The 13,659-nt window shown below is 46.6% G+C and overlaps 1 protein-coding gene across 1 annotated transcript; it reads left to right on the top strand.

Moving 5' to 3' along the window:
• Positions 1 to 1,897: 1,897 nt before the first annotated feature.
• On the top strand, positions 1,898 to 2,823 carry LOC306825795 (septin-7-like; the record flags this gene model as incomplete). The annotated part of the gene is made up of 3 exons (XM_079346751.1): positions 1,898 to 1,947; positions 2,224 to 2,359; positions 2,662 to 2,823. Exons 2-3 carry the CDS (start codon positions 2,240 to 2,242, stop codon positions 2,821 to 2,823), a joined length of 282 nt encoding a protein of 93 aa, XP_079202877.1. The 5' UTR covers positions 1,898 to 1,947; positions 2,224 to 2,239.
• Positions 2,824 to 13,659: the final 10,836 nt, after the last annotated feature.

Genomic DNA, 13,659 nt, shown 5'->3' with positions numbered 1-13,659 from the left:
CATTTACATTTTGTATGGTGTTGTCTGAGAAAGAGGATGCCCTCCTCTGGCTTTCTTGCACCTCTATTCTTCAGAACATTTGGTGCCTTCTGGAAGTCTAGGTAATTTCCCACACTAGTTTATAAGGAGATGCTGTGGCAGTAAAACGAAACAGTTGAGTATCGGATTGGCCTTTCGTTCACATGGCGTCTGTGTTTCACGGGAGTGAAGACACAAGCTTTTGAATTCGACCTCCAGGCTGGAGCAAAACTGATGCGGTCAGTGTATCGCAGCCATGTGAACGAAACGGAGCGGACTCTCTGGCTGCGATGACCTCACCACACCTCCACCCCCATACATTTGGACATGCGCAGTAGTCGAGAACAAACATAAACAACAACAACGGCAGATTCACTTGTGCTATGTGCTTCAGCAGCTATTTGCATTGTATCATATCAAGGTTCTGTTTTAAGAGACTGTACATCGCGTGTGTCGCCACCCAAAGAGCATTGAATACTTGCGGCAAATAGTTCAACCTTTACCCAAGCACAGGGCGACCAGACGTAGCATTTAGTTCAGACCTGGTAGAACCAGTATCTGAGGAGGATGCTGTGGAGGAAGTGGTTATGCTAAGTTCCACTGCCCACTACTGGCCGGGCGTGAAAACTCCATGGTTTTCACTCAGGCAAGACCTGCCGTGTAGACGCTCTGTACTTTGAATCCGGAGTGCGGTCGTTTCGCTGCATCCTCGTGGGAACGGGGCCTGTATGATCCAGAGTGTGACGTCCTGCTTGCTTCTATGATTGCTTGCTCAGTATGGCCCTTACATTCAGATCACTTCCTGTTCAGACTTGGAGGTTATCCACACGGATGTTAGTAAGTGGTAAACTGTATGTGAAGGTTGTTGTGGAATGTTTTTTTTGTGCTTTGATTGGAGGGGATGTCGAGTTTGATCGTGAGGCAGTTAAACAGCGATTGGCAGCGATGTGGTGAAGTGGCAGCTGTAGAGCAGAGGCGGTTTGTTGTAGTAAACAGGCAGTGGACGCATTTATGACAATGAAAGAGGTGAGCTAGCTCAACCGAGGTGACGGAGCGTTTAATCCACGGCACAATGAGGAGCTCCGATCCTCTCCAGATTCTCTCCAAAGAAATCCAGATATCGTGACCTGTCACCTGTTCTGTGACTGACTTTGGTAGTTTGACAGAGAGGACCAGCTGCAGGCCCTGCTGTTTCAGGAGACATGTGAAAACACAGAGCCGCACCTTCTTCCTCCTGTTCCACGCTCGACAGAGCCTGAGAGGAGCGGGCAGCCACATGGATTTGTGTTTTTTTGCCTCGTGCAGCGTGCAGGACCACACACGTACGCTGCCGCTTATCTGACCACATGCTGGGCGTTCGAGAGGCAGAGGGAGATGGCTGAGAGCTACCGATCCTCGCCACGATTCACCGCGTAGGGAGGTTTGTTAGTGTCGACTTTTTTTCCATCTTATATCCTCTTCAGGAGCTTCGTTGAAAGGCTTAAGTCCCACTTCTGTTTCAGTTTGATGGTTTGATGGACTCTGGCACGCTTGTCATCACTTTCTCTTTCGTCCCTGTTATTTTTTTTGTTATCTTTGCAAACATAAAGATGCAGCTGTAAACAAACTGTGAATATTATTGTGCAAAGTGTTGCAATTTATGTAAAAAATGAATAAAAGAAAAAAAAAAGTTTGATCTAAAATCCCGTAAATTAGAATCCCAGGAAGGTGAAGGAAACATCATTCCTTAATCCTGTAATGGTCTAAAGCCTGGAACTTCTTCTATCTGCCTTACTTTGTGGGATTATTTCTCACCTCTCACAGGACCCATATGCAGGATCTTAAAGACGTTACCAACAACGTCCACTATGAAAACTATCGCAGTAAAAAACTGGCTGCTGTCACCTGTAACGGAGTGTACACGACAAAGACCAAGGGATAGCTCACAAAGTAAGACGGAGCATCTTAAAGAATAAGACCATGCAGGTGTCCTGCAGCATGTCCTTTTCTTAATGTAACTGGCAACATTTGTTGGTTTTTTTCGTCTTTTTATTATTATGAATAAAGGATTTTCTTATCTTATCATTTTGTTGTTGTCTTCACATGTTGGAAATTAAACAATAAATAAATGTTAAAGATCTGCCTTTTCCTCTGGACACTGACTGAGTGAAGGGAACAGTAGAAAGTATAGTTTGAATGATCCTGATCCTTTGCTGTGGTCGACAGGAGTCCACTGGCTCAGATGGAGGAGGAGCGCAGGGATCACGTCATGAAGATGAAGAAGATGGAAGCAGAGATGGAGCAGGTCTTTGAGATGAAGGTGAAGGAGAAGAAGCAGAAACTGAAGGACTCTGAGGCTGAGGTGGGTTTATTGATCTGTCTGTTTGTGTGTGTCTTCTGTTGGTGAGAAAGAGAGAGAGTGTCATTCATAACATTAGATTATGACTGGGCTCTAAATAGAGATGCTATTGAGATCACAAATATACAATGGTGAGGGATGAATTGTGTTATTTTGTGACGGACGGAGGAAACTCTAACTTCATCAGTGTGAGATGCAGAAAGGATCATTTCAAATAAGAGGGGGGTGGGGGAGACTTGTGTGCCTTGTGCAAGTTGCCTGCCTTTGTGTAACTGAGTCTTCATTTTTGTATTTGTGACCCTCAGCTGGAAAGAAGACATGAACAGATGAAGAGGAACTTGGAGGCGCAGTACAAAGAGCTGGAGGAGAAGAGGAGGGTGTTCGAGGACGAGAGGGCCAACTGGGACGCTCAGCAAAGAATCCCGGAGCAGCAAAAATTGGATGCCTCCAAGTCAGTAGCACTCTAAAGAGCCGATTGATCATTTGCCGATTAGTTCAGTCTGCAGTCTGTTTACCACAGGAGGGATGATGCAGTGACAGGAACATATATGAATGTAACACTTATCGTCAGATTCATCATGTGATGCACATTAGCTTTATAAGACCGTTCCTGTTCTGCTTGCGTTGAAAGAGATCTCTGATGACTGTGGATTATGTGTTATATGATTCATCAGCATCCCACTTCAAAAGTACAATCTGACATTTTTTTTAACAAAATGTCTTTACGTCGTCAATTTTACTAAGAGGCGACGGCAGAGTTATTGTCCTCAGCATGGTGCATCTGAGCCCAAGTTTGAAAAGCAGATTATTTTAAAAGAGATGCTTGTGTAATTAATCGAGGCCTGTTAGACGACTTCATTAAACCCTTTCAACTGCAGATGAAATGAGCAGCTTTGAACCAAGCGGCACACTCCGGTGTTGAAAATTGAAGCCAATGTAGAAGTGCAAAATCCTGCAGTTTGTCGAGTGTTTGCTTGAAGTTGGCTCCAGGAAGTCACATTCACACCAAATTTTTAAAAAAGCCAGCTTTTCTTTTCGAGCATAATGTGTTTACAGCCTGGTACAAAAAAAAAAGGTGTAATCACTGGCACACACTGTACGGGTTAATGGCTCTGTTTTGATTTTCAAGGTTCAAGGTTCTTTATTTGTCAAATATGCTCCATGTTAAACATACAGCACAGATGAAATTGCAATCCCCCCAACCCCCAGTGCAAACCTGCAGTGCATAAAAAGAGCACTAAAAAAGTGGCAATAAAAAACAATTCTATAAAACAAATAACTTAACTAAAGACATTTGGGACAACAAATAACGAACGACAGACAATCGACAGACAAGGGCACTTGTGAGTATTTCACCATGGAGGTAGTATGTGGATAAATTAAAGTATTAACAATATAAACAGAGTGCAGATTAAGTTAAAAAGTGAGGTAGTGCGTTGTAGAGTAGCAAATGAGATGAGATTAGATTCAACTTTATTGTCATTACACATATACAAGTATAGTGTAACGAAATGAGGTTTGGCATCTCACCAGAAGTGCAAATAAGCAGAAAGTGCAAGAGTTCGTTCTATGTACAGTGATTACAACATTTACAGATGTGGTTAAAGAAAAAGTGAATTATTAAGTATATATGGCTGGATGGGTTATTGGGATGCTATAAATATAAATAAATGCTATAAATATAAGTGTATACAGAGGATAAAATATACAGATTAAGGTGCAGAGAAAAAATAGTGCAGTAAACGGCTGTGCAGAGTTTTTTTAGAGTGTGTGAATTAGTGGAGCACGCGGGGGGTGGAGGTGGAGGGGGGTGATGTCAGATGCTGTAGGGGCAGACTGTGGCAGGATGCAGAGGGGGGAAGGAGGGCAGAGGGGACGAATGGGGGGGAGAGCAGGGAGGGAGTTGAGTCTCCTGACTGCCTGGTGGAATAAACTGTTCTTGAGCCTGCTGGTTCTAGCACAGAGACTCTGCAGTCTCCTCCCAGATGGCAGCAGGCTGAAGAGGCTGTGAGACGGGTGGGTGGGCTCACCTGCAATCCTGGTGGCTTTGCGGGTGAGACGTGAGTTGTAAATGTCCAGAAGGGGGGGAAGAGAGACACCAATGATCTTCTCAGCTGCTCTCACGATGCGCTGCAGAGTCTTACGGCAGGACATGGTGCAGGCGCCGTACCACACGGTGATGCAGCTGGACATGATGCTCTCAATGGTGCCTCTGTAGAATGTGTGCATGATGGAGGATGGGGCTCTTGCTCTCCTCAGTTTGCGGAGGAAGTAAAGGCGCTGGTGAGCTTTTTTGGCCAGTGATGCAGAGTTGAGGCTCCAGGACAGGTCTTCAGAGATGTGCACACCCAGGAACTTGGTGCTCACCCTCTCCACTGCAGCACCGTCGATGGTCAGAGGAGCATGCTGGGTGTGCGTTCTCCTGAAGTCCACAACAATCTCCTTTGTCTTCTCCACGTTCAGGTGGAGATTATTGTCCTTGCACCACGAGGCCAGCCTGCTCACCTCACTCCTGTAGATTGTCTCATCGTTGTTGTTGATGAGACCCACCACAGTCGTGTCGTCTGCAAACTTAACGAAGAGGTTGGAGCTGGAAGATGGGGTGCAGTCATGGGTCAGCAGAGTGAAGAGGAGGGGGCTCAGCACACATCCTTGGGGGGCCCCCGTGTTCATCATGATGGTGCTTGAGGTGTTGCTGCCGACCCGAACTGCCTGTGGTCTCCCTGTCAGGAAGTCCAGCAGCCAGTTGCACATGGAGGTGTTTAGGCCCAGGTTGTCCAGTTTGTGGATGAGCTGCTGCAGATGATGGTGTTGAATGCTGAGCTGAAGTCGATGAACAGCATTCTGACGTGGGAGTCCTTGGTCTCCAGGTGGGTGAGGGCTGAGTGGAGGGCAGTGGAGATGGCGTCATCGGTTGATCGGTTAGGCCGATATGCAAACTGGTAGGGGTCCAGGGTGGAGGGGAGGGCAGACTTGATGTGCTGCATGACTAGCCGCTCGAAGCACTTCATGAGGATGGGGGTTAGTGCGACCGGGCGGTAGTCATTGTAGCAGGATGGAGACGACTTCTTGGGGACCGGGATGATGGTGGTGGCTTTGAAGCATGTGGGGACAACAGCTTGGCTCAGTGAAGTGTTGAAGATGTCGGTGAGGACATCTGTGAGCTCCTCAGCACAGTCTCTCAGGACACGACCTGGGATGTTGTCAGGACCTGGCGCTTTCCGTGCATTTGTTCTCTTGAGGGATCGCTTCACGCTATCCCGGGAAAGCGTCAGTACCTGGTCGCCAGGAGAAGGTGGCGTCTTCTGTGCTGGGGTGCTGTTGTCTGCCTCAAAACGAGCAAAGAAGTTGTTGAGGTTGTTTAGCAGAGAGGTGGAGCTGTCACAGGTCTGCAGAGAGGGCTTGTAGTCCGTGATGGTCTGGACCCCCGCCACAGGTTAATGGTGTCTCTGCTGTCAGTGAAACGGTTTGAGATCCTCCTGGAGTATTGCCTGTTGGCCAATCTGATGCCTCGTGACAGGTTGGCCCTGGCAGTCCTTAGGCCCACCGCGTCCCCAGCTCTGAAGGCAGTGTTCCTGGCCTTCAGGAGCCTGTAGACTTCCCCTGTCAGCCATGGCTTCTGATTGGCCTGAATGGTGAAGGTCTTGGTGACCGTGACATCGTCCGTGCACTTTTCCATGTAGGACGTGACGGTCTCTGTGTACTCCTGAAGGTCAGTGATGTTGTTGTTGGTGACTGCCTGTTTGAACATACTCCAGTCAGTGGTGGAGAAGCAGTCCTGGAGTGCTTCTGTGGACCCCTCAGGCCACACCCGTACCTGCTTTCTAACTGGCTTTGTAGGCCCCTTTGTTTACAGTGTAAACATTGTCCAGAATATTGTTGCCTCTAGTGGGAAACTTGATGTGGCCATGAAGTTGTGGAAGCACACTCTTGGGGTTTGCATGGTTGAAATCCCCAGCCATGATGAGACAGGCATCAGGGTGTGCTGTCTGCTGCTCACTGATGTGCTTATGGAGTTCATACAGAGCCTCACTCCTGCTGTTGGTGGAGCCAGGGGGGGATGTATATTGCTACCAGCAATATGGCACTAAATTCCCTCGGCAGGTAGAATGGCCGGCATTTAATAACCATAAACTCCACAAGTGGTGAGCAGTGCTTACACACCACAACAGCGTCACGGCACCAGGCATCATTGATGTAAACACAAAGTCCCCCGCCGCGGGTCTTCCCACCCTCGACGAGCTCTCTGTCTGCCCGGTGGCACGTTAGCCCGGCTAGCTGAATGGCATGGTCCGGAACACTGTCATGAAGCCATGTCTCCACAAAAACAAAGACACAACACTCACTCACAGTCCTGGAAGTTGTGCGGAGTATGCAAATATAGTCCAGTTTATTGTCCAGCGAGCGTAAGTTGGCCAGAGTGATGGTCGGGATCAGTGGGTGTGGACTGTTGCTGTTTGCGTTCAACCTTCGTGAAGCTTTTTTACGGCCCTCATGGGCGCTGTCATCTTGGAATTTTGACGTCATTTGCAACCAGAGTCTGCGCAGTAGGGTCCGGCGGGAGGAGCCCTGGCAACACGCCCCGCCCATTTAGCGTACCACTCTGATAACTTACGCAGCCCAGCTACGCCAATAGAGGTGAGTACAAAACCACTATATATTTCAAGTCAAATATGTAAACGTAGTTCATTCAGAATCTAAGAAAATCACACTTTTTATATTAATTATTGAATTTAAACGTTTTTTCGTGTCCTGTATGTCTTGTATATTGCTACTGGATGCCTTGAATTTCCCTCGGGATCTATCTATCTATCTATCTATCTATCTATCTATCTATCTATCTATCTATCTATCTATCTATCTATCTATCTATCTATCTATCTATCTATCTATCTATCTATCTATCTATCTATCTATCTATCTATCTACTTTAACTCTGTGGGTTATTAAACCTTTTATTTTTGGCAAAAAACAAACTAAAACTATTTTTAGCTAAGTTAGCAACATAAGCTGTGTACAGATCTAACATATGCTGGTGAAAATATGTTACATGATAGAAAGTAGTGGTGCACATAGTACTAAAGTTACATCTGCTGTCAGTAGTTACTTCAGTTCTATGTACATTTACACAACAATTGAGTATATATGAGAGTATATGTGTTTCTGCGCATAACTGTGGAGTTGGTAAATGAATCTGTTTCATTAAGGTTTCTGTTTGTATGGACGTTTTCTCTGGTTCTTTTCCTTGTCTAAGATGTTTATCTCATTGTTTTTTATTATCCTCATTTTAAACACAAGGAAGAAGAAAGATGGCTGATACAGATACCCCTGCCAGCTCACCTGATGGTCTTCCTTACTTTCTCCTCGGTGAACACCGTTGGACTGTGGAAGGAAGAGAGCGTGCAAACTCCTCACAGAGAGACTCCTGTCAGACAGGGATTCAAACCTGTAACCTCCTCACTTTTATAACTGAACCACCGTTCAGACTATGTGTTATAAATCAAATAAAGTATTTATTGATTTAAACCTTTTCTCTCCTGTTTTAAGCTGTAAAAACATAGAACGTCTCATGTTCTTGTAGGGCAATGACAGAAGTCACAGCTGGGAAACAAATAGCTTTAAAAGTACTTCAACACTAGAGTGCTTAACATTTAATGCAGGTTAGTGTTAAAGACAGCATGCACATAAAGACAGTAGAGTGGTATGATACAGACACGACTGAGAAGGCAATTACATTATATTTTATTCAATCACATGAAATGTAACACTAGTCTTGTAACTTTAACAAATACAGATTGTGCTTAAAAACATAGTGTGGTATTTCAAGCTACTTTCTTTCACTTGATTGTTCAGTTAGATGGAGGTAGTATTTAAGGTTTTTGTGGGTTATACAGGTTTGAAAGAGGCAAATGAATGCACAGTATTTTAAAGTCATGGCAGATTAATCTAAAAACAACAAAAAGAAAATGTGGCTTATGAGAAAAACCTCGGTATTAAAGAGCCTCTCTTTTCTTCTGTTCATCTTTTGAATGAATAGTCAAACATTGCTCAGGACGTGCGAGCTGCGTCCTCTGTGGCTCAGTTTTTTAACGTTTACAACTGCTACTGATGGCAGATTTTCTTTGTTCTTTTTAGATCACATGAATGATTTTTTTTTTCTGTCAGGACCTTGAGACAAATTCAAACACAATCTTAAAAAGTGTATCTGAAGAAAATGACCAACCCTGCCTTTAAAGTTTAGAAAGTACAAGATGCTGAGAGCAGAGCATTGTTTATCCACGATCAATGTTTGGTATTAAAACAAACCACAGCATTTAGAAAAGAAGTCTCTGAACCGACCTGGCGTATGTGGACAGCCTGCTCGGAGCTGGGAGTTGTAGTTCCCTGGAGTTTCTGCTGGATGTTGGATACAAAGTCGGAGCAGCTCCTTGGGCAGGGGTTGGCAGAGCTTGGTGTGGGGGCAGGGGTGGAATGGAAGAGTGGCGCTTTAAAACGCTCCATTCGCTAAGTAAATTCTCCCTCATCTGAAGAGAAAAAAATGATAAAGAGATTTGCTGATTTTTAACTGTGTTACATTTCATCTTCTTTAGTTTTTTTGTTTCTTTGAAATATTAGGAAAGAAGCACTGTCTTTAATAGAGACGTTTTCCCACACAGGCTCTTGACTTTGTGTTCTTGTGCAGCCTCACCGAGGAGATGCTCTCTGAAGGCCGTTTCCTGGATCATGACTGATGGGCTCACAGCGCCAGGATCAGACAGGCAGCAATGGGCCAGAGGAGCTACTCCAAAAGAAAAAAAGAAAAAAGAAATTCGCGCCATTCCTAACTAGAATATTCAGCTGACAAAAACATGACACATACAGCTCAACCTTTCTCAATGCAGATAAACCAGCCTGACTGTTGACTTTGTCTCGTATGCAGGCCATCTTTAGAAGAACCACATTGTTGAGGATTTTCCACGGCGGCACCATTATGTAGGGACCTTCCACGGCGGCAACATTACGTTGGGGTTTTAGGATGTAACATTTAGTTGTCGAATTAAATTTAATAATTAAGTTTACTTAATTATTAAAATAAATCAATAATTATTATTAAACTGAGTTTAATAAACCTCGGGGCACCACCCTGTAAACAGGGAACAACCAAAATATTACAAATATCAGTCTCAAATTATTTAATTAAATACCAATATCATTAATAATTAATAATCTGTATTTAATTGAAGGTGTGAAATCCGAACACAAAGCCCTTTCACCCAGCCTAAGTCACAATGTGAATCCACAGTAATCACAAACAACTGCTCTTTAAATTATAACAGAATTTATTTAACAAAGCAACATCAAGTTAATCAATGAAACTCAATCAAACAAACAACTATTATAAACTAAACTACAGAGACAAACAAAAACAAACAAGCGTGGCACGTGTGTGTGTGTGTGTGTTTCTGTGAGAGTGAGTGAGAGAGAGAGTGAGAGAGGGGGAGAGAGAGGGGAAGAGATCAACAATGGCGGTGCGACCACACGTGGTCACGTGATGGCGGACACAGAATGTCTAGAGATGAGTCAAACTCTGTCTCTACCTGATCTATGTTTCTGCAGCGTCTGGAAAGCCACAGATCTCTATGTGTGTGCGTCTGCCGAAAGGTGCGTGTGTGTGTAAAGGGAGAGAGCGAGAGGGAGAAAACAACGCACCTCGAAAGCCTGGAACTCACACACAACTCAGAGCATAGTTTACTTCACTTACCAGAAGCCAGTGGCCGAATTTGTATCAGACGGCGTTCACACTAGTCTTTCTGATAATAAGTCTATTACCCGGTTATGACGCGAGAGTTCACGGAAAAAAAAACACACGGGACGCAGCGGCACAAATAAAGACAACAAAAAAGAGGTTTTATAAAACCTAAGACACAGTGGTCTTAGGTGGTAAAGGACGGAACGAGACGTAATCCTTACAGTCTCTCTCAATACCATTTCAATACGGGAGAAATAGACGTTCCTCTTAGAGATGCGTTCAAGTGGATGATCTAAGCTCGGAATTTCGGATGTCGGTTTGCTTCAAGGCCTTCGGTTAACTGCGCGCCAAAACTTTTAAACAAAGAGAAGCGTGTTGTGAAACAGGAAGCAGAATTGGTATCCTCGAACGTCGCCAGACGACGTATGAAAGAGAAAGAGAGAAGGGGCATGGCCGGTTTTATACCTCCCAAACTTCACACCTATGTGTTAGGTGTGGCAAAGCATTCTGGGAGTACCTGCAAGGCATGCTGGGATATAGAGTCTTTTGTCGTAGTTCTCCAAACGTACACAGCCTGAACTTTGCCCTCCTGGCTGAACCCAACAACATCCCCTGAAAAATATTCTATGTTCTTATACATACAAAACCCAGTAACTACTTCTAGGTCCACTTAGGTTAAACAAATGCAATCTTAATCATCTGACTAGGTTAGAAAGCTCTTTGTGGTATAGTAACATGAACAAAACCTGACAGTCATTTTGGAGGCTGTCAAATGAAACGGTAAGCCGTTCAATTCTTGTTTTTTTGCTGATAAAATATTCAAACAGCCTTCACTGATGAAATTGGGAGGGCAAGATATGTTAGGTTAGGAAACAGTCTTCACTGTTCGGCATGGCCCTGATGGTCTCTCAGGAGAGGGCGAGATGGCTCAACCTGTCCAGCCTCTCTCACAAGGAGAAGACCCAGCTTCTCGACGTGCCCATGGACCCGAAAGGCTTATTCGGCCCGGCGGTGGCCACGATGCAGAGACGCTGCGAGGAAAAGAAGAAAGAGGGAGAAGCACTGCAGCTGTGTCTGCCCAGGAAAGTGCTCTCCTCTCATCCTCCCGCAGCTCGGCAGACGTTTGCTCAAGCGGTGGCGAAGCCAGCTTACCGCATTCCCAAACGCCAGCCCCAGCCTCAGACAAGCAGCCGGAGCCAGGGCAAACCGCCTGAGATGAAGGGTGCTTGGGCTAAGAAACCATTCGCTCCCAGTGTGGCGCAGAGAGACCAGATGAGCGCTCCGGTCACTCAGGGGGCAATGAAGAAGCGGCGCGCCACCTGATGTGCTGCCAGACAGGCGGGACGGCGGGCTCAGCCAGACGCCCGCACCGTCCCATCCGGGCAACGTTCTGTTCCAAGTAATGTTCAGAGAGGCATGTTCCAAGCCCCTCAAGAGGCGCGCACAGGCCACGAAGGAGCCGTCAGTTTGCCGCCGTATGAAAAGGAGAAGGGTCGGACCCGTGGAGAGCTCCGCCGAGCTCCAACCGAGTCGCACAAGCACACACCAGTGCCCAAACACACACCAGTGTCCTCCCTTTCATGTAAAACATTCAATAAATATGTTTTCTTACGCGCATCCAGGCAGAGGGCCGAGGGCGCTAATTCATTCAAAAAAGAAAACAATGAAAATAATAAAGGAACAGAACGGGGCTGCACAGACTCGTGCAGCTCCACAAGAGGGCGCCATGAGCTCACTTGTGGAGCAGCGAGCCAGTTTGGCTGCTCCGGTGGACACCATAAGCGCTGTGACGGCGCGCCCCATCATGCCGGGCGAGCTTGGTGTGTCAGAGGGACTGCTGGGTCCGCTCGCGCACTGAGCTCAGCAGTGGCGTGCGTCCGGTGTGTCGGACTGGGTGTTAAAGACTGAAACCAAGGGCTACAGACTCCAGTTTGCACGTACTCCACCCCGTTTCAACGGGATTTTGCAGTCTTCTGCACAAGGAGAAAAGCCCGAGATTTGCAGGAGGAAATTGCTTCTCTGCTAAAGAAAGGGGCTATTCAGAAAGTGCCGTTAGAACAGTTTCAGAACGGTTTCTATTCGAGGTATTTTCTGGTTCCGAAAAAGGGCGGAGGTCTGCGTCTGATTTTAGATCTGCGCGCTCTGAACAAATACATGAGAAAATACAAGTTCAGAATGTTGACACACACCACTCTGCTGCTCTCATGCGTCACGGAGATTGGTTTGCTTCAATAGATCTAAAGGACGCATATTTCCATATCCCCATTTATCCTCCTCACAGAAAGTATCTCAGATTCGCTTTCCGTGGCGTGGTCTACGAATACCGGGTGCTCCCATTTGGGCTGTCTCTGAGCTCGCGGGTGTTCGTGAAATGCACCGAGGCGGCTATTGCTCCCCTGAGGGAAAATGGGATGCGCCTCGCGACCTACATAGACGATTGGCTCCTGGCTGCACAGTCTCCCCCGCAGATTCAGGCACAGATTGGACTGCTCACGTCTCATCTGTCAGCCCTGGGTTTCACTATCAACCGGGAAAAGAGTGTTTTGACCCCGACTCAAAACATCACTTTTATAGGCTTGCAGCTGGACTCAGCCACACTAAAAGCACGTCTGTCTGTGGAAAGGGTGAAAGCCTTTCAGGCTTGTCTGGCACTTTTTCGCAGAGGAGCGTTGCTGAAGTTCAGAATGTGTCTCAGGCTGCTGGGATTGATGGCGTCAGCTTTGACTCTCATCTCTCTCGGCCGCTTATGCATGAGACCTTTTCAGCAGTGGGTCGCGTCATTAGGTCTGAGTCCCACGCGCCACTGCCACCGCCAGGTGTTGAGCTCCTCGAGGTGCGTCCTGGCACTGCGCCCTTGGAGACGCACAGCTTTTCTGACCACAGGCGTTTCCATGGGAACGATCATAACAAGGAAAGTTGTTACTACGGATGCCTCCCTCGTGGGGTGGGGAGCCACGCACGAGGGCAGGGCTGTGAATGGCACATGGAGCTCACAGATGCAGTTGTGTCCCATATACCTGGAGCTCCAGGCTGTTTTTCTGGCTCTGAGACATTTTCTGCCCCTCCTGCAGGGGCAGATTGTGTTGGTCAGGACAGACAACACCATGGTGGTGGCGTATATAAACAGACAAGGGGGTCTGCGCTCACGTCATATGCACACATTGGCACGCAGACTGATTGTTTGGAGCAATCAGGCCAGTGTCTAGAAACTTGTCTGCCCCCTGGGATTTATCTTTGGTGCTTGATGCGCTGTCTCACCCACCTTTTGAGCCGTTAGGCCAGGTAGAGCTGAAGTTACTCTCCTTTAAAACGTCTCTTTTACTCGCACTCGCCTCAGCGAAGCGCGTGAGTGATATCCATGCTTTGTCGGTGAGTCCGTCATGCATGCAGTTTCAGATGGGGGATTCTAGAGTTTTGTTGAAACATAATCCTGCTTTTGTGCCAAAGGTACTGAACTCGGCGCTGTCATACCGCCCTATTGAGCTGCCTGCCTTTTATCCTCCTCCGTTTACAACACAGGAGCAGGAGCGGCTTAATACGCTCTGCCCGGTGCGCGCATTACGCATGTATGTGG

This window comes from Symphodus melops (assembly GCF_947650265.1).
Source record: "Symphodus melops genome assembly, chromosome: 6".
Taxonomy (NCBI): domain Eukaryota; kingdom Metazoa; phylum Chordata; class Actinopteri; order Labriformes; family Labridae; genus Symphodus; species Symphodus melops.
Note: the sequence above shows the minus strand (reverse complement) of the source record. Positions and strands in the feature narration are given on the sequence as shown.